Below are 25902 nucleotides of genomic sequence, written 5' to 3' on the forward strand. Positions count from 1 at the left end.
GTTTATGAATCACAATTATTGACCTGTATCAGAATAAAAGAGTTACCTAGTAGCTTTCTAAGGTTCATTGTTTCGGTGTAAGTGTCCATTCACATGAAATATGATCTTAACTGTTGGGCCTGGGCAAATTTCATGACACTTTTCTCAAGAGTTTTAACCAATATTTCAGGTGTATTCTCAACACTAGCAGTGACAGTCTGACAGCCTAAATATCCACAATCTCACTACTTCCCATCTACTTCATCTGAACTATGACATAAGAGTTGTCATCAGATGCACTGAGTATCTGTCACAATCTTTTCAATAGAGTCTGATTGATCAACTTTAAATCAAATAAAGTAAAGCAAGATGAAATAATATTGACTGCTCCCTCCATGCAATGCTACTGCTCATAGTTCCCTAAGCAGCGTCCAGCACTGTTCCAGGAGAACCCAAGGCAGCAAGGGCTGTACAAACCCTGCTGGAAGACACAGCCTGGGCCCCTGCAGCAGAGGAGCAGCAGCCGAACAAGAGCCCAGCAAACCCTGCTGACAGGAACTCCTCACTCATAACCCTTAAAACCCAAACAACCCTCCCCAAACCCCAACACCCTGGCATCTTAAAAAGTAATAAGTAAGACTGCAGAATGGTGAAACATGGACTTCATCTATCACACAAGACAGACTCTTCTCTGCAGGAAGAGCCATGACATGACTGGGACTATCCCCTAGGAAATGGGGGAAATCCTGCCATGCTTCCTTCTTCCACAGAGCCTAATGGCACAAAGCATTTCCACAGCACAGTTTGTGTCTCCAAGAGCCATGTTCTGTCAGCAAATGCAAAAGCTAGAGAAGGAGGTTCCTAAGAAGATAAGCAGTGAGTGCCATGCTGTGGAGGAACATGCAAATAGATGTGAAAGAGTGGATTAACCGGAATAGGAAACCTGCTTTCCTGCAAGAGGCTCAGTGTGCTCTGACACACAGCACAGCACGCTGGGAGAGTCAGCTGTGTCCAACGTGTGGGCAGCAGCCTGAAAATCCAGAGACCAAACCCAAACACATGCTGAGCAAAGGAAAAGCTCAAGTACAGTTTGCTTGTGAGGGCTCATTGCTCATTGTTCTCACCTACAAACTTGACTTGGATCTGTGGGGTAACATCCAGGACTAACAACTAAACCACACCAGGCTAAGACTCACAGCTTTTACTGGAATGTACCCATATATTTTGTTGTATTTATTATTTTCAAAAAGGAGAGCATTGCTGTCCCTCTTCTATCTGGTCCACTGGTGCCTGCAGAAAGTCCAGAAGTTGAAACAAGCCCTCATTTATATTCTCAGCACACTTTCATTTCAATGTGCTGTGGAACTAAGAGGAAGCCATCTTCTTGGGGACAGAACATACAATTCCATTTTGTTCTGAAAAGTGCACACAGGATTAATGTCCAGAATTGCACGGCCTGTACTTGCAATGACAAACGCCTTTCCCACTGCTCTGCCAATGTGCTTGGTCCAGAAACAAAACTATTCCCTTTCAGATACGTACTCAAAGCTTGGATTGCTTTGATGTCGAGGTGGTGGAGAGCAAAAGGATGTTGGGAGTCTTAAACCAGGTTCAAACCTTAGCTTCTGTTGGCCAGCTCAGCCATAAACGTAGGCCAGGCTCCTGGGGATAAAATCTGAGATCTGTCAACTCACTTCACACAGACTATCTAAGGAAAAGGTCTTAAGACTACAGTAGTTTTCATCAGCACTTATACTGTCATGAAATAAAGAGAAAGCTTCTGTCTTGAAAAATGGTAGTCAAGGCATAGTTGGGAAAAATTCATATTACTGAATATTCGTGTCTGTGGTAGAAGAATGACAATGGGGAGGAGTACATAAATCTTCTTGTATCATACCTGGAGCACAACAGTTGGAAAACAGAAATGTCTGTTCATTTTTTTTTCCAATCCATTTAGATTTCTAGTCAGAGTCAAAATGGCTCTAATTTACCTGTTTGATGTATTAATCACATAAAGGCATTGGTCAGATTTCAAAGCAAGTGGCTGAGAGTTGATAAGAAGTGAAAATATTAAGTCAAAGATGGAAGATTAAGAAGGTGCTCATTCAAGTCCTTGCTATTTATAATTACTCCCTGAAGGGACACAATATTTCAAGTACAGCCTCTTGAGGTGAGAAATAATCTGTCAAGTCACCAGGCAAAGGTGTTAGAAAAATACTGAGGCAATAGGCAGTGGAGCTCCTTTGTAGAGTCACGGAGTGGAGTGGGCTGGAAGGGACCTTCAAGACCATCTTGTCCCAGCCCCCCATGGCAGATTCAGTTGGATCCACATCCACCAGACCCTGGAACTGCTCAGGTCTGCACCGAGTCACTGCACAAATGAATCTGTCTGCAGGACTGATGTGTGTAAGAGACTGAAACAGCACTCAGAAAAATAAACAGGTCGGGCAAGGAGCTGCTGCCTTGCTGGGCAGTGCTGCTCTGGGAAAGCAGAGCCTTGACAGGAACTCCCAGCAGCTTCAGCAGCTTCCCCTCCTTGGCACTGTACCTCGAGAAACCTTTGGTTCTGGTGCATCAGGTTTTTTTCCTGCCTCTACGTGTACTTAGCAGGGGAAGGCCTTAGTTCCATATGTGTACAGCTACTGTGGAATTCCCTTAAAAAAATATCCCCTGAACATCAACTATGGGGTTTTGTGTCTTAATAGATTTGTCAGGAGCCAGAACTGGGGTATTTTTCTTGAATGTATTTCATCTCTCTCCTACCACATGGCATCTACTATTCTACAGTGTAAAAGAACACAAATTATTCAAAATTATTTAAATCACTGATTCCAATCACAATTAAAATCAGTAAAGAGAAAAACAAATTTAAATTGATTTAAATCCTCCTTTTCTTTTGTACTTGTGCTATTTTCTGGGAGAAAAGTAATTATTAGCATCTGATAACTATGAAGAAATGCCTGATTTGCAGTAGATTATGAACTTTATAATCAGGACTTTTTATCAACAAAAAGGATTCACAATACACACATATTTGTATATGCAAATCTCCTTGTAGACTACTGGCATTTAAAACTGTTGTTGACACCAAACAGAGTTCAGGCTCTGCTGTGTGGGATCATTTCAAACACCTTTAAGCTGGTGCCTGGCAAGAATGAAATGTGACAGTTTAAATCTCCTCTTTGCTCCTGCACCACTTGGAATGACTGATGGAAAACTTATTTGAATTTCAACCAGAAAAATACACCATACAACAACTTACCCAGAATCTCAACCAGTAAATACATCACACAACAATTTACACAGGATTGTTTTGCTGTCTTATCAGCCTTTATCTTTTTTATCCTTTCCAAGCTTTTTCTAACACCAGATATTCTCGATTTTTACTTTAATTCTTAAGTGCTTGTTTTTAATTATCAGTATGTGCTTTCTAATACATTTGTATTCCCACAGGAAGTTCCCTGAGCAGATCTCCATGGAACTGGCCTGTCCTAGGGAATCTGGCAGAGTTTTCCCACTGCTGCTGCATGGAATGTTGCTTTCCTGGTGGTAGCCCCGGGCAGGCTCCTGAAGCTGATGCTGGTTTGATGTTGTGCCATTTCTACATGCTCAGATCTGTTTCAGACACCACTCTGGTTAAAACACTAATTGCTGTAACGAGTCCCTCACTGCTCCTGCTGCTCTGGGTGGAGCTGGCCCAACGATAGCTATGGCAGGAATTCTTAGTAAGCAAGCAAGTAAAAACTGGAAGCACTTATTCAAAGGTTTTCAGGAATGTTCTTTGTCCACCTCACACCTCTCCCCCTCAGCTGAAAGAATTCCTGATATAAAACAATGCTCAACACTTCTGGAAAATCACACTGGTTTCAAGTTAATCAAAACACTCCATTTTATGCTCTACCCCCTAATTTTTGCATATAATTGAATTTATTGTGTCCACTGATTCTTAGTCCATTTCCTTGCTATGTCTTAGCTTTGATCCAATGCATAATGTCACACAAAATTGAATCCATAAGTAAAGGAGCTCTGTTATTAAAAACTGGTAGATTTTCTTCTCTTCCCAGCACTTTTAAGGTGAAACACCAAAAAGAGGGAAAATGTTTCCTTGCTGGAAATGGTGGCAGACATATGCAAATACATAGGGACATCTGTGGGGTCCAGATCTGGAGATGGTGGCTAATCCTGCTGAATTTTATTATTTAAAATACAGGTTCATTCTAAAAATCTACCACCCTTTTCATCACAGCTGTCCACTGTTCTTCTTGTGTGCTCTTTGCTTCAGACTGTGAACAATGATCTGAAATCTAACTTCCAGCCTAAATCTATTTCTGGGATGTTTATATTCACTTCTTCCCATGCCAACATTGTCCATCAGCTTCAATAACTCTTTTCCTGCCCTGATTATTATGTTCCCTGAAGTCCACACACAACAATCATCTCCCCCTACAACTCTGCTGGGCCATGCTGAACCAGGCATGTCCTGCCAGCCTCTGCTCTCCAATATCACACCTTGAATATACATGGTTGTGGAGTCCCCCATTCATCCTCACCTCAAAACTACCACGAATGGAACTAGAATAAAGTAAAAAACAAAATGCTCAAATATATGGTTTTTATACCAGAAAAGACCGAACTGACTTGTGATTTTCAGCTTGGAAATAGAGGAAAAAATACTGAAACACAGTAATGGGGCAAAAAAAAATCCTTGACAGTAGAGAGATGAACACAGACCTCATTCAAATTTCTCAGAATGCATGATACAGAGGGCATGAAGTGTATTTATGATATTAAAGGACAGATCTGAAACAACATAAGGAAGCACTTATCTACACAGAGCTTTATTAAACTGCAGGGGACACTGGCACAGGATGCTGAGGAGATCAAAAAGATCAACAGGTTCCACAAATTATTAGGTAAATTCACAGAGAGAAAAAAATTCTACTAGGGAAACTAAGCAGAAAATATGAAGATATCATCTTCCATCTTAACAGGCAGATAAGCAAAGGGAATCTCTGTATTCCTGCTTTGTTCCCAAGACTCCTTTAGCAGTGGTGACAGCAGCAGCAGGAACAGGACAGTGCCACTAGGACCTGGGCTGGTGGAACATGACTTTCCTCAGCCCCAGGAATCAGCCTTTTGCTCTGCCTCTCACAGATTAGTTCATATGAGTGAATCCTTCTTTTTCAGATCCATGGATGTGTAGAATTCTCCAAAAAGATTTCTAGTAAAAATAATGGGGCACAAACTGAACTGCTGTAGGACAGAACTCACTAATGACAAATCAAATGCTGCCATCCCAGAAGGGCCCTTTCAATGTGATGCCCACCCTTGACCACCCCAATCCAATAAAAAAGAACCTGAGAGATGCCTTCCTTTTTTTTTTCAATAATTACTTTTTCTTCCTGGTTCTCATGCCCTGATACAGAGCTATGAACATTATTTGCACTGCCAATTGCAGGGAAACTGGTGGTTAAAAAAACCAATAATCCAATCAAAGTTTCAGTTTGTGGCCTTTACTAATTAATAGTACTCTGTTAAATAGGAATATTACCATTTCCTTATTAGACTTCTCAGCTATCTTCTTTTTAAATCAACAGGTAAAAATTACATGGAGAAAGAGTATGAACAGGCATCAGAGAAACAGCCACATATTGCAGCACTGTTAACCAGCTCCTGAAAATTACAGCTCCATCTCCTGCTCACAGCCAGTCCTAAATATATTTGGACACTCACTCCCATTGCAAATGCAGTGGCTTTAGTTTTGTGCCAGGTAAGAGAGATGAGAACCCAGCTCCCAGTCTGCATTTCTAACTCTTCACAGAACAGGAGAGTCCAAACATATTTTAGTTCTTTATAGCTGCTCTTCATAGACAACTAAAGATCTCTATCACATAAAAACAGAAGGCACTGCCACAGAGTGTAATTGCATGCTGCTGGAGTTGACTGTTTTCTCCCAGAAATAGGAAATGGTTTGAAAAACGTGGTTTCTGCTTAAGCCATATTCTGAGTTCCCTAAATAAAATACTATCCCTAATTCCTGTGCAGATAAATGGGAACTCTGGCACTGCAGGGCTGAGTAACTCATGGGAATGGGTTTGGAGCCTGGGCTTGGCAGGCACCAGCTTCCTGCTCCACTGACCAGCTGTGAGTTGCCACAGTGGAAAATCAGGTTTAGGCTCTGTTCACACCACCCAAAAGTTCCTGTCCCAGGGATGGGGTGGAAGTTGGTAGGGATGATTCCTTGCTCTTCTTTAGCTGCTGAAGAACCCAGCATTTGAAAGCAGTGTGCCCTATGGAGCTTTTCCCAGCACAGCAGGATTTGGACAAAGGGTGGATTTGATGATCCTGGAGGTTTTTGTAACTTTAATCATCCATGACTGCAACCCCCCAGATAACTCTGAGCCCTGCACCAAGGGAGGAGAGGCCAGTGCTGCACAGCCCCCAGCACAGGAACAGGATGGGGGCTGCACATCCTCGGCTGCATCCGCACCAGCAGCACTGGGAATGTCCTGCCTGGAGGGGCATGGACTGTCAGCCAACAGGACAAGCAGCTTTCACAGATCCACCAGCCCCACATTCCTGATTCCATCAACAGGCCTCAATTAGGATTCCTGTACATGTCCTAAGACCACTGGCACTGGACTGTTGTCTCTTACTGTACAGCTAAAAGAAAAATACAGGTTCTTGCTTCTACTGAAATAGAGTTTTCAAAGGGGGAAAAAAAGGTGCTTAAAGGAGAGTAATTATTGTGCTAAATAATTATCAATAAATTATAAGAAGTACAAGCAACTCAAAATAGCTCCATAAAGATGAGTAAATATAATCTGAAGAGGTGTCTATGAATCACACTCCATCTCTCTTATTACCACAAAACAATAATGGTTCCTACATTTTACTACAGAACTTTTCACTGAAGATGCAAGAGATCTTTATAACCATTAATTTCACCTCCCATCTGGGAAGCCCCATCTCCACCAGGAAGAGCTCAGGGAGCAGGAATGTGCCATTCACCTCACACAACACAAGGTGCTGCAGCAGAGCTGGGAACAGGAGCAGACCCCGGCCTCCCATTTTGTGTATTAACCACAAAATCATCAAATGTCACCCAGTTATTCCAACTCTCACTAACCCATTGCTGATCATTGCTTCTGTTTCTCTTGCCAGAGAAGCTCTCTGTCTGTCAGGGAGCTGCAGTGTGACCAGCAGCCCCAAGTGCTTTGGGAAAGGCAGACAGAGCAGGGCCAGGACAGACGGACGGCTCTGCCTGTACTTGGTGAAATGTCCTGCCCACGACAGCTCCTCCTCTCTGGAGTGGGATCTGAGGTGAATGAACACAATTCTTCCTTAAACCCCAGCACGTCAGAGGCTTCAAGAGGCATTCTGCAGCTCTGTGCACGCTGCTCACGTCACACAACACGTGAAAGAAACTGACTTGGGTTTAAAGGGAAACATTATTTGGTGCTTCAAAAATCATCCAGGTTACCAAAGGCACATTCCTTCAAAACAAGTCAATGGAACCAAGCTCGACCTTCCCCAACTTGGGTTACTTACACAGACACTCCCTGTCCCTATTCCCTGACTTTAATCAGGGTTCTCTCCCTCTGCTCTTTGCTTTTCCCACTCCATCCCTTTTCAGTCCTTGCTTCTCTCCTAATCCTGCTCTCTTGCCATTTCTAGTCTCTTCCCCTCCTTTCTTTACAGTAATTTCCATTTTCTTTGAAATGTTTTGGCATTTAATGCTGGCTTTATTCTTCCTTCTCCATCTGCTGCTCTTGTCTTTCTAAATCTCTTCTGGAGCCTTCTCTCGGGAGAAAGCAAGAGAGATGTAACTCTGTTCCATGTACTGCTTCATCTTTCTGGATTTCAGTTCCCTTCTTTTCTTTCATGCCTTGGAATCAGACAATCCTGCTGTCCCTGGAAGCTGATACCAACTAAAATGTCTCCTCACAGCCCCACAGTAGCAGTACTGTGCTGTGCTGGATCTCCTGCTCCCTCTGAACACGAGGATCTCAGGAGAGCACTGGGAATTAGCTGCCCTTTCTCCCATAAAAACTACAAGACTGCAGAAAGCAAAATTACTAGTAGATTTTACTCCCCTGCCTTGTGCTCAACATTTGTGGGATCTTCTGGCCATGGAGACTTGCTCCACAAGCTACAATCCATTTTCCAAGGGAGTTTCCCCCTCCCTAAGGGTTTTTCTTCTCTGTAAAATCTTCTATTTCATTATCAGGGCTTACAGGGAACAAAGGAGAAATAACCAAGCTTAACTACTAAAACTGCTTTTAGACAAATCTCCCCTATATTGTCTTTCCCACAGATTTTCATTTGGAACTCAAAGGTTCAGCTCTAAGATGCCTCTTCCCAGCCTGTTCCCTTGGCCTCTGTTCCCAGGAAGGGAAAGAGCTGCAACATGGAAGATGACAAGGACATTTGCCAATTAGAAGCACCACAACAAATTTCCCTTGGGAAATGTGCAGCCCTATCTGCAAGTGTACCTTTGAACTAAAACATAAGACATAACAGAAACTGATCACAGATTAAGCAAGGCAAATATTAAGAGAACGGTGAAAGTATTTTTTCTCCTATCAATTTTTGTTTATTTCCAAACTTCAACCTAAAGTCTGACTATCTGTGAAAGTTTTCCTTGTGTTTGTTATTAACTGGTATGTTTGATATTGTCATACCAGTGGGAATGATGCCTCCTGAATGTTTTTGCTTTCAGAAAGGCAGAAGGAAAATAAACACCTTTAAAAAAAATCCCTTGCAGCCAGCAAGATGGATTTTGCAAAAAAGGGTAAGATTTAAATCACAAAAATTACAAATCCTTTACAGTTGCAGTTACATTGCCAATACACAGAAATAAAATAGAAGAAATGAAGCATTTATCAAGGTTCCAAAATAAAGTGAACAAGAACATTAACAAATGCCAAAGCTTATAAAAGCCTCAAAGCACTCAGATCCTCCCTTCTCTCACAAGCTCAAAAGGGAGTCAGTTGTTCCTCAGTTTTATCTTACATGCTTCCCACACCACCTTTTCTCTGGTCACAGAGATTTTGCTTTATCCAATGCCTAGAATATACTTGACCATGGCATGAGCAGCAGCCATAAACAGAGGAGTGCAGAATCCCACACCTGCTTCTCAAGGTTTTCCACTGCTGTTTCTAAACCAATGTTTTAAACACAGATCATATTCCCATGGATTTATTACAAGCTAAAAGGAAAATATGTATTTAACAAGACCCAATTCCTCTGAAATATGCTGAGCTGAAACCCAAAAAGGGACCAAGAGGGAACATGATGTGCTCATCCTGCCCCACTCTCCCCTGGCAGCTCCATGTTCATGGTCTCCTACCTCCCACCTGCAAACAGCAAATTCTCATGGCTACACGTGCCACACCAAGTTCACCAGCACAAGAAGTGAGAAGTGAGTGAATTATCTTCCCTGATAATTATCTGAAAGGTATCTACAGGAATAACGACAGATTTTCAGATCGAAGCCTGATTTAAGCTGACCGACCCCTTCAGCATTTCTAAAGAAATAATGGATTATAAAAGTAATTCAGTGAAAAATGAAAGTAAAAATAGAAGCGATGAGACATCTTCTAAATAAGCAAAGCTGCTTTTACAGCATGCTGAATAACTGCAGTGTGGTAAACACACCACTGTTATAAATAACAACCAGCCTTTTGACATTGTTCTTTCGGTAATTATTTCAAATTCTCTATCAGCCCTAACGAAGCAAACCTCCTGGTTCTCCTGCAAAGTGAAAAGAATTACTCCCATGTATAGGAGGAAAAATTAGGATATAAGGACAGAAAACAATGCTTCAAAGCTACAGTGGCACATGTACAGAGCACTCAGGAAGTCCCATAGTGTAAGAGAAAAACCATCTTCTCGTTCAGCTGGGAGTGTTCCCTAAGTGACTGATTTGTAGCATTTACACATCATTTAATTTTATACAAAATGCATCAAAATTTTTAGATTTAACCATAATTAGTAAGCGATCAAGACATATCAGAGTTTTATACTGGTAAGTAAGGCTCAAATTCTTTTTAAATGGAAACTCTGATTTCTCCCTGCTAAGGCACTTTCTTGTTTTGCTTCAAGTCTTAATCATAAAACCATTAAAAGAAACATTTTGTGTTAAAAATGCTAGCAGCTGCCAACAGATAATACACAGCACTTAGTCAGATTATAGATAAACACCAGGCCAGGCACAACAATGGTTAGTAAGGAATTGTGTCTCATTACCTTTGTGGTCTTCTTGGGCCAGCTGACCACAGGGACACCCGAAATGGCAAGATTTTGGTCATCGTCAGCATGCTCCTTTAGTATGTTCTGTTGTAAATGAAAAGGCTTTTATTAACCAGAGAAACATTTCTCCAACTCAGGAGTGCAAAGGCCTCTGCTCTCATGGCAGAGGACAAGATCTCTGCAAGTTACTTTTGCTTCCAAACCTCCAATTCCCACTGAAACTCTAGCACCTCTCATTAACATCCAAATGTGAAACTTCTTGCAAAACAGGCAGCAAAATCAGCCATCAATCACCTCAAATGTTACAGAATTCTTTATTATTGGTGTGTCCCAGACCGGTGTCTTACCACTGTCACCTCTCTCCCTCAAATCCAGGTCATTAAATCCCAGCTGACTCCACCTCTGACCCTTCTCTCCTAATCAAGGCTACAGAAGGCCTGAGAAGCAGTGAGGCTCTGCCCCTGTTATTTCAGCCATCACAGGCATCAGGTGTGCAGTCTGGAGCAATCCTCAGGTGCCTGATCATTCCGGTGAGCCAAGAATAAAAATGTGCTCTGGAGCTTTTCATCTTTTTGCACGGGGCAATCGAAGAGCACCATCACTCCCACTGCCCTTCCTTCCCCCATGATGGGGGAAGGACAGAGCTGCTGAATCCAGTTCCTCTATGTGACCAGCTGAGGCATTCAGGTTCCTGAGAGATCACCAGGAAAGGATCTGAATGGACAACATTAAGGGAAAAAGATTGGTCTCCCCTCCCTTCCGCCCCCACCAAACCCTTTTCTTTGATGCACTGTTCTAGAGATTTCGTGAGTGGGTTGCACAGGCTGACACAGCTTCCACCACTGTGAATCACTCCCATGACCAGTAACCCAACACAGAGCTGGTAAAACACTCCATGTGCAGCTGGGAGCAGTTCACGCTCCCCTCCCGTGACTCCCTACGTGCTCACTAATTTAGCTACAAAACTCTTAATTTTGGACTTCAGGTGGCTGAAAAGGAAGAAATGAAAACAAAAAAAATAGGAGTCAGAAGGAGGATCCTGCTGTGCTGCTGAAAACTGAAGGTCAAATCAGCACCAACAGGTTAAAGACCAAAAATAAAGAAGCTCCAGTAGAACAAATGAGAACTGCAGGTTGGAAATTACTTCAACAGAATATTTAGGAGATGACCCCAGACAATGAAGTTCAGCAGTGCTGTTCCCAAGTATATGAAAAAAGCTTAATTAGCCAACAACAGGCAGCAGGCTCTGTCAGTCCCCAGTGCAGCACTCTAGTAATTAGTAATTTCACACACTATACAAAAAGAGCTTAAAATACAGTAATTGTTTTAATAGGGAGTGCACTTGGAATTCATCTGTAATCATCCAACTAAAGCCCAGAGTGTGATGGCATGTTCCAGTCCCCAGGAGCCTGGGTTTGGATCAGTGTCCCTGGGGCTGACTCTCTCTCTCCCCAGAGCTCAGACAACCTGTGCCACTCAGCCCAATTCCCCAGGCTGTGCTACAGCAGACAGCACAGCCCCAGCACAGAGCTGCTCCTGCACACAGCAGCTCCCCAGCAAGGCTGGTGATGCTGGTCAGGCTGGAAGCAGCACCAGGGACCAAAATAAGCAATGCCACAACAAGCCCAGTTTCATCAGCCTGCTGCTGTGGCTGCACTCAGGGGTTTGCAAAGCTGAGGGGTAAAACCCAGCTTGCCCCAACCTGGCTGTGATGCAGAGTCTGTATTGTACCTGCTCTGCCAGTGCAACACCCAACAACTTTTAATCATTGGCAAATTAACTCTGGCCAAGCTGAGGTGAAGTGAGAACCTCTTTTCTCATGTCCTTTTCATTTGGAGAGAGATCTCTGCATTAACTGAGCTGTGACCACTTTCTGCAAGTTCAATCCTAAAACTGAGTGCTCTTTTGTATTCTTATTGCAAAGCCAAAATTCTCCAGAACAAGGAGGCAGCTTGAGAGCCATAAACAAAGGACAAATTAATCCCTTTTCACTTTGCTACTCTTAGGTTTGAAAGCCTGTAAGACAGAAAATCTTAACATTTCCACTAACAACTCTCAGAGACTCGGAGTTCAATGGAAAGCACAGTATATTCCAAGAACTTGGCAAGGTTATGAAGGTTTCTTGTTATCATATGTATCAGGTGAAAATATTATCCAAGGAGAAATGCAAAACGATGGCAGCTTCTCATGTGAGGCAGCTGAAAACAAGGGCTGTCTGCACAGAGCCCAGCACAGAGCCCAGCACAGAGCACACACAGAGCACAGCACAGCCACACTTGGGCTCACTGCAGTCAAGTGTCAGCTCATAACAGGCTGGGGGAGGCAGGGTTTTGTTCACCTGCTTAAAAACAAGAAAAAGAAGATAAAGAAAAGCCATAGGGCTCCAGTTAGAGGAACAACGTGATGCTCTTCCAGCACAAGGTGGCTCAATTCATTACACTTGAGGGCTGTGGTGACAACAGCAGGTATGAAGGGAAGAAGCTGATTAACTGTATAAGAATTCAGCTTAGCCATTAATTTCAAAAGCACAGCAAGGAATGACTCCCCTGAAATGCATTCAGTAGAGGGAGGTTTTTTTCTGTCATCAGAATGGGAAGGGGGTAAGATTTCTTGGCAAGAAAAAGTAAGAACATATTTCAGTAGATATCATCTGTCTTGCACAAGAATCTTCTCCTGCTGCCAAGGAGTTGCAGATATTTGACAACCTCTGTTCTTCAAACCAAGTTTCTTCTGCTCTAATGGACTTCCACAGGCCCTTCTGAAGGACAGCAGTGTTTTTGCTCTGAAGTGGGCAAGGTCTGTGGCATCAGTAAGAGGCAGATCTCACAATCCTGTTCCCCAACAGCAGCAGAGGAATTGCCATCCTCTGGTACCACACAGAAACGTTTTGTGCAGAAATCAGAAGCTGCACACAGGTGAGAATCCCTGGCAGTGGTTTCATGTGTGCCACAATCCAAGGCCTGCCCAGCTTTACCTGTCCTGTGACGTGGAGTGCAAACTACACCAAGGAGGACAATGGTGATACATCACAGTGACCTCTTCCTCATGCACAAGCCCACCCCAGCCCTGCTGCAACCACCAGGGATGGAATTCCCTGTTTGGGCTGAGGGAAGAACTGCCCTGCTCTGCCTGTTCCTCTCTGCAAATAAGCCTCCCCTGTGCTGCTGCACTCCATCGATCACGGTGATAAATGGGTGCTCAATCTGCAGAGGCAGCACTTGGCACTTCTGGATTGCTGTGTCCCCACCAGACAGGCACACTTAGTTTGGAGCTCAGATGATGTGTAAGGAATTTACACAGGCTTAGTTTAGTTTTCAGTCTCCCTTCTGGTAAGGAAAATAAATTACTTTACTTCAGAAAGTCTCACCTGCTTGACATTAAATAGCTGTAAATAGCTGTGCTTGTGTTTACCACTAAGAGCAGTAATCCAGTCACCCATCCTTCACTGTGCTCCTGCTCAGCTGGGAAAGCATGGATTCTTTGTGAGCTACCCCGATTCCTTCTGTGAAACTTCACATCACTGAATAAAATGGTTTCCTTTCTCCAGTTTAACTATCCATATCCTGTTTTCTGAAAACATTAATTATCTTCCTGAAGCACAAAGACAGACTTGAATGTCATACAAAAAAAGTTCCTGAGTGTATTTCATTAAGAAATAAAAGTGCTAGAATAAACACTGATTTATTTGCTTCAGGAAGAAACTTGTTTAAGACTTTCCCAGCAGAGCAAGAGCTTTCAGACTTTGTCAGAGCATGTTCTTGCTATGCATTTGTTAAAAATAACTCTCAAATGGGTGTTCTAAAAGGGTACTTCTAATAGGAAGCATTATTAATACATCACATGCCTGAAAGTTGGGTTGCCCATGAAATAAACCTTGTTAATACAGCCAAGCACAGTCACAGCACGGGTCATTAGCACAGCTCCTACAGGATTCCTGCCTCCATTCAGCCACACAGCTGAGTGCTGCTCTGGGTATTCATCAGGGTGAGCTAAAGGGGCCAGGCTCTGCTCACTCCACTGCTGATGCTATCAGCAAACCCCACCTTATTATCTGTACAGGTTGGAAAAGTAGTAGCAAAGTAAGAGAGGACATGATTCAGTGGTCAAGGAGATAAATACCATTCTGGAAAATGGACTGTATTTCTTCCTCTGCCATTATGTTTTTATCTGGTACAGGGCAAATCTTTCAAGTTAAGTTTCCACAGGGTGTCATGATTTGTGTGCTCCTGCTCTTCCTCATGCCTTGGGATCTGGTGCTAAAGATCAGAAGTCCTGCTCTGCAAAAATGTTAAGCCACGACTGTTTCAATAGAATTAAAATCGTCTTTTGCACACATCATCGTTAAATACAGTAACTGTCCTGTGGCATGTAAAGCCAGTACCCAAAATTATTTTTATCTGAATCTCCACCAGTTCCCTGTGATAACAACAGCTCATCCACTATGTGTGGAGCAGAGGGTGGGGATCCCTGGGAACCCCAAGGGAACATTGATTCACCCTGTCCAGCTGAGGGGCTGAACACGAGAATCTGATGGAACAGCAAGGGTGGAACTGCTGCATCCTCACACCAAGGAACCCTGGATCCTGCCAGGACCATTGTGCTGGAGCATCTCAGAGGACTCAAATCTGTCACTTGGCAACTCCTCCCTCAGCACGCCCCATCCTTTGAAGGTAAAAGCTCTAAACACACTCACACACTTGGGTTTGATTTTGATTTTTTTTTTTTTTTTGAAGTGAATAAACTGAATAAAACAAACCTCATGCTCTGAGGAGATGGGATGCTTTGGCTCCACTGCATCCCTCCCAGGAAGGAGGGATGGCTGCACCCAGGCTCCCAGAATGGGTCACACCTTGTCACTGGCTGCCTGTGACAATCTGCTGATGAGCAAAGAGAAGGCCTTGCTGGGAATCCTGGACTCTCCCCTGGCCTGGGAGGCAATGTACTCAACTGCCCCTATTCCTTCAGAGCCCCTGGGAAGGGGATTGTGCAACCACAGGGAGTTATGGAGGAAGCTGACTGCAATTTAATTAATTTACTCTGCCATACTGACTTCCACTCTCTGAAGACTGGCTTATATGTGGGTCAATACTGTAAAAAGATGGATGAGAAAGTTCTTTAGCAGTTCTTTAGACACTGTTCAAGAAGATGTTTGAGTTTACATGGTTTTAAAAAGTCTCACTCTGGCTAATCAGTCCCAGACTGGCCAAACATCCAGAGGTGATTCCAGGGGAAACAATCCTGCAGCTTGTCTGATGTTTAGATGTGGTCATGGGCTCTTTCACCAGCAGGGAACCATCAGTATCCAGATGTTGGGCTACATCCTGATGGTTACAGCATGTGCTGGCAAGGACAGAAAGTTTAGGAGCCACAACCAGTTATCACAGGAGATGGAACATCAAGCTGTACACCATAACTGGCAGGTGCTCACTCAATACCAGTTACAGCACAGTATCACCAAAAAGGTGACACTGGCCTTTTTTTAACAGTCCATTTGTAGTTCTCCATCTCTGTAGTCAGTGAATCCAGTGCTCTGGAGAGGAATAGGAAAACAGATACTCCCACACAGAGCTTTAAGCCAGATTCACATATGGTACCTTGCTGTGTTCTGGGGAGATGTCTCACAGCACTCTGGAGTCTGGCATCCAGAGAGGGAGAGGATCCCACTCAGAACATCTGCACCAGCCATTAGATGCTGCACCCCTTTCTGGATTGTTAAGTGAAAATTACCCTGGGCATCAAGCTTGAGAAGTAACATGACCATTCTTTCTGCTTCACCACAAATTCAACTTCTGGTCTTCATTTTGACTTCTGATTAAAAGATGACTGATCCCAGAGCAAGCTGGTGAATCCACATCTGCAGCTTTGAGCAGGTGTGTCCACTTTCATGTACAAAGTGCCTGATTTTGCAAGAAGAGAATTCCTGAGCTCTTGTGGTTTACCAGAACGAGAGCAGTGTATCACACTTCCAAGCTCCAAGATCAGGGAATATGGTTCCACTGCACACTGCACATGTTCAGCCTTCTCCAATGGCTTTGAAGCCTTTCTAAGCAGCTGTTGCACCACTTGCACTAAAATAGTACAGGCTCCCTCCCCATTTACCACATAAACACGTATTTTCCCCTCAGACTGTGCCTTACAGAGCTCTTGTGTGTGTATAGAAAATATGTAACTGAAGATCCAGACTGTTCACAGACTGAAAATTCACAGAGAAGTTGTGGCACTAGTGAGTACTCACTCCTCACACCAACTCCTAAACCAATACATTGTACCAGTGGAGAATAATTATCAACCTATAGAGGGCAATGGAGGAAAGGAAAATGAAAAAGGTGAAAGAAAAAAAAAAAGCAGCTGGAAGTGTTAGACAATCTATCTTCTGAGCTGCAATCAAGTATTTACATTTTGTATGTGTCAGCTAATGAGGTGTACACCAGGGAGACACGAGACCAAAAAGGGCTGATTAAAACTGTAAATATAAACAGACTTTTTGAGGTATAATATTTACATGTGGAACATAACAAGTGCTGAATTATGACAGGATATAAACTTCTGGCCGCTACTGTGACAGTCAGAAAGGACTGTGTCACTTACACCTGGCTGCAAACAGGAGCCAGAGACAGCTTTGGTTCAAGGAATCATTTCCCTGTCAGCTAGAGCAGCCTGACATGAGCTGGTCACCACACACCTCTGCCACCTCTCTGCAGCTGAACTCTGCCTTCTGCAAAAGAGTTTGTGTGAGCAGAGTTTGTGTGGATCACCCAGTTATCACACCCACCTTCATGTCCTCCAGGAGAGCCTGAGGGTCCTCAATGCCTTCTGGAACACACTTCTTGTTCTCTGGGAGGGATTCAAGCTTTTCCACCAGGGCTTTTAAACCCTTCAGTTCAAATTCTGTGAGGTGAGTCCATTTGGTTGAAACTTCTGTGGCTGGAGACCCCGTGGGTGTTTTGGGATAGTCCGTGGGGGTCGTTGATTTGATGCTGTCGTCTGACTCATTAGACAAAGTTCTTTTCAGGTACCTCATTACTGTGGCCTTTTGTTTCCTCCCTGCAGCCTCCTTCCCTTCTGAGTGTGTGCTGTTGGGTGAGGAGGAGCCATCCACCAAGGATTTGGAGTTCTTATCCAAGCTGTCATCCTTCTCCTCCTGGAGATGGGCATCACAAGATTCTTCATCCATGTCTAACCACGAATCTGATGAGTAGCTGTCTGTGCTGCGTTTTCTTTTTGCATCTGAAAGTTACAAAAAGAATGCTGAATTTTTAGCCAGTGTAACCTCACAGCTGAAGCACTTCTGTACCACTGGGGCCAGGTGCTGCCTATTTCAAAGGGCACTGGAGAATGGTTTAGTGAGTATGTGACAGGAATGGGCTTTATTCAGCTGATTTTTAATTTTTTTTTCTTTGAGGGGGGCGCTTGTTTGTCTGTTTTAATGCTGGTTTTCATTAACATCTACTCAGTTCAAATGACTGGGAAACATTTAGGGAAAAATTATGCTTTCTTCAAAGCTTCAGTCCTCTATGCCTTCAATTAGGAGGAGGCAGAGCTCTTAAGTCACACACAATTAATTTTCCCACAAATCCGAAAAAGACCAGATTCGGCAGCTTTACAGCTTTAAGAGGAGAGTTAGCACAGAAGGAGGAGGGGGAGCCGATGGCAGAAGGCACGTTAAAATGCTGTACATCATCACTCTTCCAGGAACCCTGCACAGCACAAAATCAACTCCTCACTACTTTTCCTCTCCGCAAGCAACAAGCTGTTGGTAAAACAAGAACCCCCAGTTGTTAGTGCATGAATACTCATCACAGGATTTCAACTGGGCTTATTTTACGACAACAAGACAAAACACACTGAGAAACACAGCGACTGTCACAGCTACATGCTACTGGTTTTCTTAATGCTGTTCCCAACATATTTTAGGTACTTCTCAGGAAAATTTAAAGGCAAGTTTCTGAGTCTAAAGATCTATTAATCTTAATTTCCTCCTAAGAGCCCCAATTGTTACCCAACTCCGTGCAATCAAGCAGTGAAAGCAGTGTAGGAAACCAGTGGCCATGGTTCCCTCAAGCACACATCTTTTCTTATTTATTAGACACAATTTCCCTGACTAAGTGAACAACATTGAATGCAGGCTAGCAACAGCAGGAATTTCTGTGGAAAAGACAGTTAACACTGGCAACACCCAGTTAAATCAATTTATTACTGGCTGAAATGGGTATGAGATCAAGCTGCAAACAAAAACACACTGCAAAGGAAACAGAAGTCACACAGAAAAAGTGAGAGAACAATTAATGAAAAGTTCCTTTCACAGCTTCCATGCTTTGCAGTAGCTTTGGATTAGGACAATGTGAACCATGCTTAAGGAAGGATTAAATGGACATTAATGAGAAAGCTCAGCATCCGGCTGTTGAACAGAGAGGTTCAAATGCTGGAGCCCAGTTCCAAGCTGGAGAATTCCTGCTGGTCACAGAGACACTCCTTGTCTGTGCTCAGTCTGCACCACCTTGTCACAAGCACACTGGTCAGAGGTGCCACAGGCAGTGTCATTGTCACTGCTCAGCCTGCCTGGCTGCTCAGCCCTGCAGCTCCCAGTGAAAGCCCTGCAGGGCCAGCTCAGCTCTGTGTGTTACTGTCCCACAGACACCATTTGGTCACCTCACACTCCCCAGGGCAAGAGTGCTGCTGCTACAGGGTCTGCAAAAACCCAGCATCTCCATCCTCTCTACTCCTTCAGACAGGCTTGCATTTTTCCTCAAAACCAAAATGGCCACAAAATGACTCCTGAAGGGCAAGTTTAAGCTGAAATGCCTGTGAAAAGATGGCAGCCACAGAAAACAGCAGCTATCAGCAAGGCAGGGTGCAGCTAAATCCAGCTCCATCCACAGGGCAGGGTAACTTCCTCCCTGCAAGCCTCCAAAAAAGCCTCACAGATTATTTTGCATGCTGAGGTGGTGGCATCAGCACTCCAAAGCAGCTCCTCCTCTCTGCTCTGTGCTAATACACCCCCATGCTTCCCTTAGAAAAATAAACAGGATTAGAAAATATCTTAACTAGAACATTTAAAACCCACTCAGTTATCCAACTTTTATTTCACACTGTTTTTCCTTTGTCCACAGTAGCAAGCACACGTACCCACCTCAAAGGCTACATAATCAGCTTATGTCATTCTCCCATTTTACAACTGAGGAAACAGATGCTTGGGAGAAAGCACGATTTGCTCATTGTCACACATCAAATCTAGGGAAAAACCAGGAGTCAGAATCCAGGCTGCTGGATCCAGGGCTGGAGCCCCCTCCCCTGAGCCACACAGCCCTGGTGAGCTGTTTTACAACTGACTCAAGCACACAGCCCAGCCTCAATGGGAGAAAATGCCAGAGCTCTGGCATCAAACAGGAGAGGGTGGAAGCAGATCCACATCCCTACGCTGCCAGGACAGTGTCATCAACAGAAAGTGGTGTAAATCTGCACAAAGAAATTTGTGTTTCTGTCCTCCTATGCTGTGGCTGTGCTGAACAGAAACTAATGGCTGTAACTGGGGCAAAGCACAAGTGTAAATAAGGCCTAAAGAAACGAGGGAGATCACGTTATGGAGGTGTGAATAATTTACTCCAAGTAATGCTCTGGTGCGAGGGGAAAAAGCTTCCAAGAGACATCTCCACTTTTTGTCTCTTGCTCTAATCTATGGAAACAAAAGGCAGGAGAGGAGTGGAGCACTAGAGCATACTGGGGCCTGCTCCCAGGAGGAGGCAGCACACAGAGGGGGTGGCAGTTCTGTGCTGCCAGCTGCCACCTGTCCCTGCCACCAGCACCAAGCAGCCACACCTGGGCAGGGACAGCAAAACCAACTCCCATCTAAGCCAAACAAACCACCCCAGCAGTGCCCTGCTCTCTGCATGCCTGGCAGGCACTCCATGCCTGGCCTAACTCTCCCCTGGGCACAGGGCTTGCTGCTAGCCTGGAGTGTCCCAGGCTATTCTGGAGCACCAGGGGATTACAGCGCTGCTGCTCCGCCGGATTAAGAGCAGGCAGCTCTCCAAACACAACAACTGTCTGCTGCTGCTGCTAATCTAAAAAAAAGGCACCAAGGGAATCAATAATGGAAGGATAACTTCAAGGTGAGGGAGATTCAATTTTGTGTTTTCAAGTGTTTTGTTGTAATGCAGCATGCTATGATTTTTATTTATTCATTTCAATGAAAACATTGTCTGACAGAGTTACTGTGCTGTGAGCTGAGGCCCTACATAAGCATAATCTGAATTTACTTTGTTGAGAAGTGCATTTTAAGCACTGTATTACCAGGGCTCCACTGACTTGGAGGTTTCTGGTTTATTAAATCTCTCTGTGGGGAACAGCACCTGCTCAGCTCAGCTGTTTCTTCTCCTGAGTCAGTGCCCCAGTGAGCCCCAGGTCTGAACCCCAGTTTCAGAGGGGATATCCAGTCTGGGCTCCCACAGAGCTTAGTGCAATAATACCTTCACCCCCCTCATCTCAAAGCAAATAAAACCAGCTCATCCAGACCAGTCTGTGATCTAGCTCAATGAAGAGGTGGAGCAGCACACACTTGACCACAGGACAGAGCATTAGAAATCTTTTCTATAGCAGTTCACTTCCCTGTGGCTCTGGGCAGACACTTAACTTTTCTCACAGTTATCCACTTGTACAAGAATAATTATACAGTTTCCTTCCTTGCTGAAAATCAACTTGCTGTATTACAGAACTTAAAAGAAAGGGATGGGGGTCAGGCATAATCATGAAACCTTTCTGAACTATTTAGAACAGTCCAGTGTGTACCTTGCCACTCCCAGCTCCAAACCCTGCCACTGTGACTTGGGAGCAGCAGTTGCTAACAGTCTGCTAAAGACAGCAATGACATTTTCATTAGCAGAAAAACCCTGAGCATACTGGAAATGTATCCCATTGCTCCACTGCATGGAGCCCCCCATACAGGAGCCACTCAATATACTCAGGTACCTGTCTATCACAAGCAAACCTATTCTATCCCCTGAGGAAGAGGGGAAAAAAAGAGACATGGCTCCTTCACTGTGCCAGAGGGCATCTTTTCTATATCCATCAGGCTTAACATACAGTTAGAGCCATCCTGTTAAAATTTTAGCAATGGGAATCTTCAAAGCTGCAGGCTACAGAGAAAGCACGTCTCTGATAGCCCAGGATCTTCTCCCAATTACTCTTTGTCAGCTCACTCTCAACATCCATATCTCACTGAAGGTCAACTGTGGTTGAAAACATCCAGTACAGACTCATTCATGATAAGAGTAAAAATAATGAAGACATATCCACCCTGAAAAACAGCACACATTCAAATCTAGTAGGAAACCCAAATAGGCTCCTTTCTGATTTCAGCTGGCAGGACAAATGTCCCATTTGAGAGAGACAAGCAAAAGAAAAGAGAAAAAGGGATTGTGTGCTTTTAGAGCAGGCTGTGATCGCTGTCATGTCGTCATCCCCCTGAGTGTTTGCCCTCCTGGGAGAGATCTGAGACAGAACAGCCTCACACACTGCCTGGAGACACAGCCTGGAAATCCACCCTGGCCTGAGGAATGGGGGAGGAAGGCACGGCCATCATCCTCCACCTCATTTCGAGCTGCACTCACGGTTTTATGTAGGGAGTGGAAGACTCCAGGTTTCAGCCCTGCCTCCACAGAGGTGGGGCTTTTTCCTGTCTGAAGTTTTGTGAGTGGAGACATTTAGAAAACACAAATACAAAGAACTATACAAATACAAATTGCTACAGCAGCAAACAAGTATCAGGACAGAGGTATCACAACACAATCACACAAACACACTTTCATGAACAGACTGTGTCTTGAAAGTCACTCTGAATTTAACAACCTTCATGTCAAAGTGAATAAATACTATGTTATAAAAACATAGTATACGTTATAAAATGTTATAAAAACATGTTATAAAAACACAGTATGAAATGTCTGAAGATATCCTTAAAATCCAACTGCTGATTAACTCAGTTTTCTGTGTTCCCCAACAATGTTCACTATCAAGACAGTAATTTTTTTTCTTTACACGGGAGAACAGAATCCCCACAAATTTTATGAGAACTACTCCCCTGTGAATCCCAGAGACTGTGGGCAGTGTCCTGCACTATCTCTAGTCAAAGTCCTCCTCTACTGATAATCACTTTCTTAACTTCAAAGATCACTACAATCATTGTACCAGAAGCTTTGTAAGGAAAGAAAGCAGCACAACTGGAGGGTGAAAAATAGAATTCCACAGCTCTAGCACCCAAAAGGAAAGGCAGAAAACAGACATTTAGAACAAATTTAGAACAAATTTCCAGTCAAGGAAATTGTTTTTTAAAAGTAGGAGAAACATTTCGAATATTCAAGAGAAATTTCTGAAAATGAATACAAGGATATGAAGATTTTTTTCTTAAACCAAGAAGGACAGCAAACAATTAAATCTACTGAGGGGTTTGAGGAGAAGTTAAGTACTTTGCTTCATTACTCTTTAAGGAGAATAATGGGAAATTCTTTGTCAAGGGATACTCCCTCATGGGAAATCAAGAAATTGCTTGCAGATAGAGAAGTCCCTAAGGAAGAGACAATTTAAGGACTTTTTCAGCTCTGAAGAAAAGCTTAAAAACAAAGAGGTAGGGCTTGGAACACTGATGTCTTTAGGATATCCCATCCCTCAGCAAGTGAACAATATCAAGATACAGGTTCCACAGAACAAATCAGTTTTAACTCAAAGATTACAGTTCATAGAGATTCGAGTCAAGACACACAGATCAGTCAAAAGAAAAGCAAAGCAAGTATTTGAAACTGTATTATTCACACAGAACAAAGCAATGCAGCTTTGTAAAGATAAATAATGTACCTTTACTCCTTTGAATTTGGTAAATGCCAAAGTGAAAGATCCAGCAGTATAGCAGACCTGGTCTTTTGAACCACAACCCCCACTAAAATAATTATTTTAAGGTTAAGTTTCTGCCAAGAAATAAAAAACAAAACCCCAAGTTTCTGACAAAACAAAAGCATATGTCTCTCTCTGCCAGCAACTGAAGCCAGCACAGGTCACAGGACTTTGAGGAAGTCACCACCAAACCCTTTTCCAAGCAGCCAGGCTCCTTTTCCTGAAGCCTTTGGAGTTGGCACTCCTTGGTCATGCACAACAATCCTGTTCCCTGTAGACAGGGGACATCTATAGCTCCCAGTGAGTTATGTATGACTGGAATATCTCCCAGCTAACTGGACTGAGGCACATTTCGTGGGGATCACCAAACTATTATCAGTAATTATGGAGCTGGGCTGGAATTCACACTGGTGATTTGGCTGGAAAAGGTCCCATCTCAATATCCAGAACCATCCACTCTCCACAGCTAATTTGTTCTGAAATTACACGTGGCTGATCTGGCACCTCTGCCCTGCCTGCAGGACCAGCCTCTTTCTGTGCCAGTGCTTTAGACAACAGGAGATTGCTCCTTATTTTCCAAAGAATACAGTTATCACTTTTGTCACTGCTTTCTGAAGAGCTGATTCAAAGGGATAATTCATCCTTTCCACCTCTAGGATGATCTTATGAGAAAAATTCCTCTGGACACAGAATTTCTGCTTAACTAACCTTTCTGACCAGGATCTCAGAGCTAAAATGTGAAGCACCCAAATGCCCAGTGACCCAGGAATTCCCCCTGGCCTATCCACACAGATTATTAGCTCCCTTAAATTATTCTTGGTCACTAAAACTCACTGGAGAGTGACACCTGCCTGTAACTTCTTCAATCCCTTCTACTAAGAACTGTGTTCAGAGGTGAACATTTCCCTTCTCTGTCCAGAGCGTGGGGCAGTGCCAGCCATGCCAGGCTCACTCCAAGTGGCACCTCAGGGAGCAGGAGGCACAGAAATATATTACTCCTCCTCCACACTCAACACTTATCAGTTAAGATTTAGCTGGTGCTTGTGCTATTTTCAGCTATTCTGTGCTTAAAAGCAGAGGGAAGATGGCCCACCACCACCTTCCATCAAAAGGAGGAAAAAGAGGCCAGCTCAGCACAGCAACAATTGGACTGGCACACATTGATGCAAAGCTCACACCAGTGCCAAGGAAATGCCTCAGGCACATCTGTCTGTCTGTCCTCTGGCCCATTTTCAGCTCTTGTTGTAAAGGTTTCTTTGACCTCCCTGAACCTGGGAGGTCAGAGATGGAGATTTGTGTAGGTGTTTTCTTGGGTTTGCTTTTCTGCACAACTAGAACCCAGTCACCAGAGAATTACAGGAGAATTTAAGGAAAAGAGAAGAGAAAGAAGGCAGGTTTAGTGACCACAACGTGTTCTGTACAGGAGCTGCCCTACAAAAGGACAGAACATCCACCCCACCAGAGCACAACTGCAATTCACACATTTCTGCTACCGAGGTGCTGTGCTGAACATGGCAGTAAATCCTCAACTGTTTGGCAGATCATCCCAACACAAACATTACTGAAACCAACGAACAAACACATCCAAAATTTATTTTCTGGGATCCACTTGCTAAGGGAATGTTCAATACATACAATTCAAAGCAGGTTGGTACTTCATGGACACACTTAAGAGTAAAAAATCTTCCCCACCCCAAAATAAACAGTTCATTAGAATTTCTCCAGTTGAGTTTCTAATGTGCTTTGCAGAACCCAAAGCAGCAGCTGTGAATGTGCCCTCCAAGGCTTCACTCACCAATGACCATTGATTCTCTCTGGTACTCCTTGCTCAGGTGGCAGCGCTGGGTCACACAGGACACGTATCTCTCCAGAACATACCAGCACATCTCATAGTAGAAAGGATAGCGGAATTTGGCGTGCACCTGCAAGCAAACCAACACTGTCAGCCCGGGGGAAGGCAGGGAAGTTTGCAGCACAAGGGCCAGTCATCATTGCCATGGTGTTATCAAGAGCACAGACAGTGTGAGGAGGGGGAGGGGAGAGGGTGGGAGCAGGAGCTGAATGCCTCCAGCATACGGAATGAGGAGCAGCCTGCCTGCCACGACAGCATCATTTCTTGGTTCACTAATTTGTATCCTCTTGGGGTGCTGGGAGAGGAGAGGGTTTGTGTTCTTGTGAAATCATGAAACTGATGGATGGCCCCTACAGAATTATTTACCTGCTGTATAAACATAGGGTGGTCACATACAGATGTTAGTCACTAAAACTTAAAATAAAGGAGTGGGTTTTCATCTCCTGAGCACTATCACAGGATTTTTATCAAAATGGCAACATTACCTAAAATGAGTCAAGCAGGAAATTCATCTTTTTCATTTGTGGTTGTCTCACAATTTGATTAAAGAAATGAAGACACAAATTCTTTATAACTACACATTAAAGTAAAAATCCCTTATGTGGTTCACCTTTTGGCAGCAAGTTAGCTTTTGCCACAAACAGAGTAAGAATAGAAGAGCAGGATTTTGACAAAAGATCCTGTCAAGCTGTGTACTTTTCCTTACATCTCAGACCTGTTGTTCTCAAACAAAAAGCTGAATTCTCCAACACTAGTTATTTGTAAAGGTATTTCAGATACAAAAGAAAACAAAGAGGGTTTCCTTCCTTTCCAACACAGTTTTCTATCTGTAGAAGGTCACTGTACCACAGAAGGATCTGGGAAGCTCCTAAAATGCAGGAAGATATGTGTATTGTTGTGATTTGTTAAAAATGGATGCCATGCATCTTGCATGC

The 25902-nt window shown here is 43.6% G+C and overlaps 1 protein-coding gene across 1 annotated transcript in view; it reads right to left on the bottom strand.

The window, feature by feature from the left end:
• Window positions 1-25902, bottom strand: part of KDM2B (lysine demethylase 2B) — a 103229-nt gene that overhangs the window by 27806 nt on the left and 49521 nt on the right. The window contains exons 10-12 of the mRNA XM_058037194.1: window positions 24911-25037; window positions 17006-17460; window positions 10231-10317 (exon numbers count right to left, since the gene is read on the bottom strand). Coding sequence (XP_057893177.1) covers window positions 10231-10317; window positions 17006-17460; window positions 24911-25037 — 669 coding nt within the window. The remainder of the gene's footprint in view (window positions 1-10230; window positions 10318-17005; window positions 17461-24910; window positions 25038-25902) is intronic.

This window comes from Melospiza georgiana, chromosome 18 (assembly GCF_028018845.1).
Source record: "Melospiza georgiana isolate bMelGeo1 chromosome 18, bMelGeo1.pri, whole genome shotgun sequence".
Taxonomy (NCBI): domain Eukaryota; kingdom Metazoa; phylum Chordata; class Aves; order Passeriformes; family Passerellidae; genus Melospiza; species Melospiza georgiana.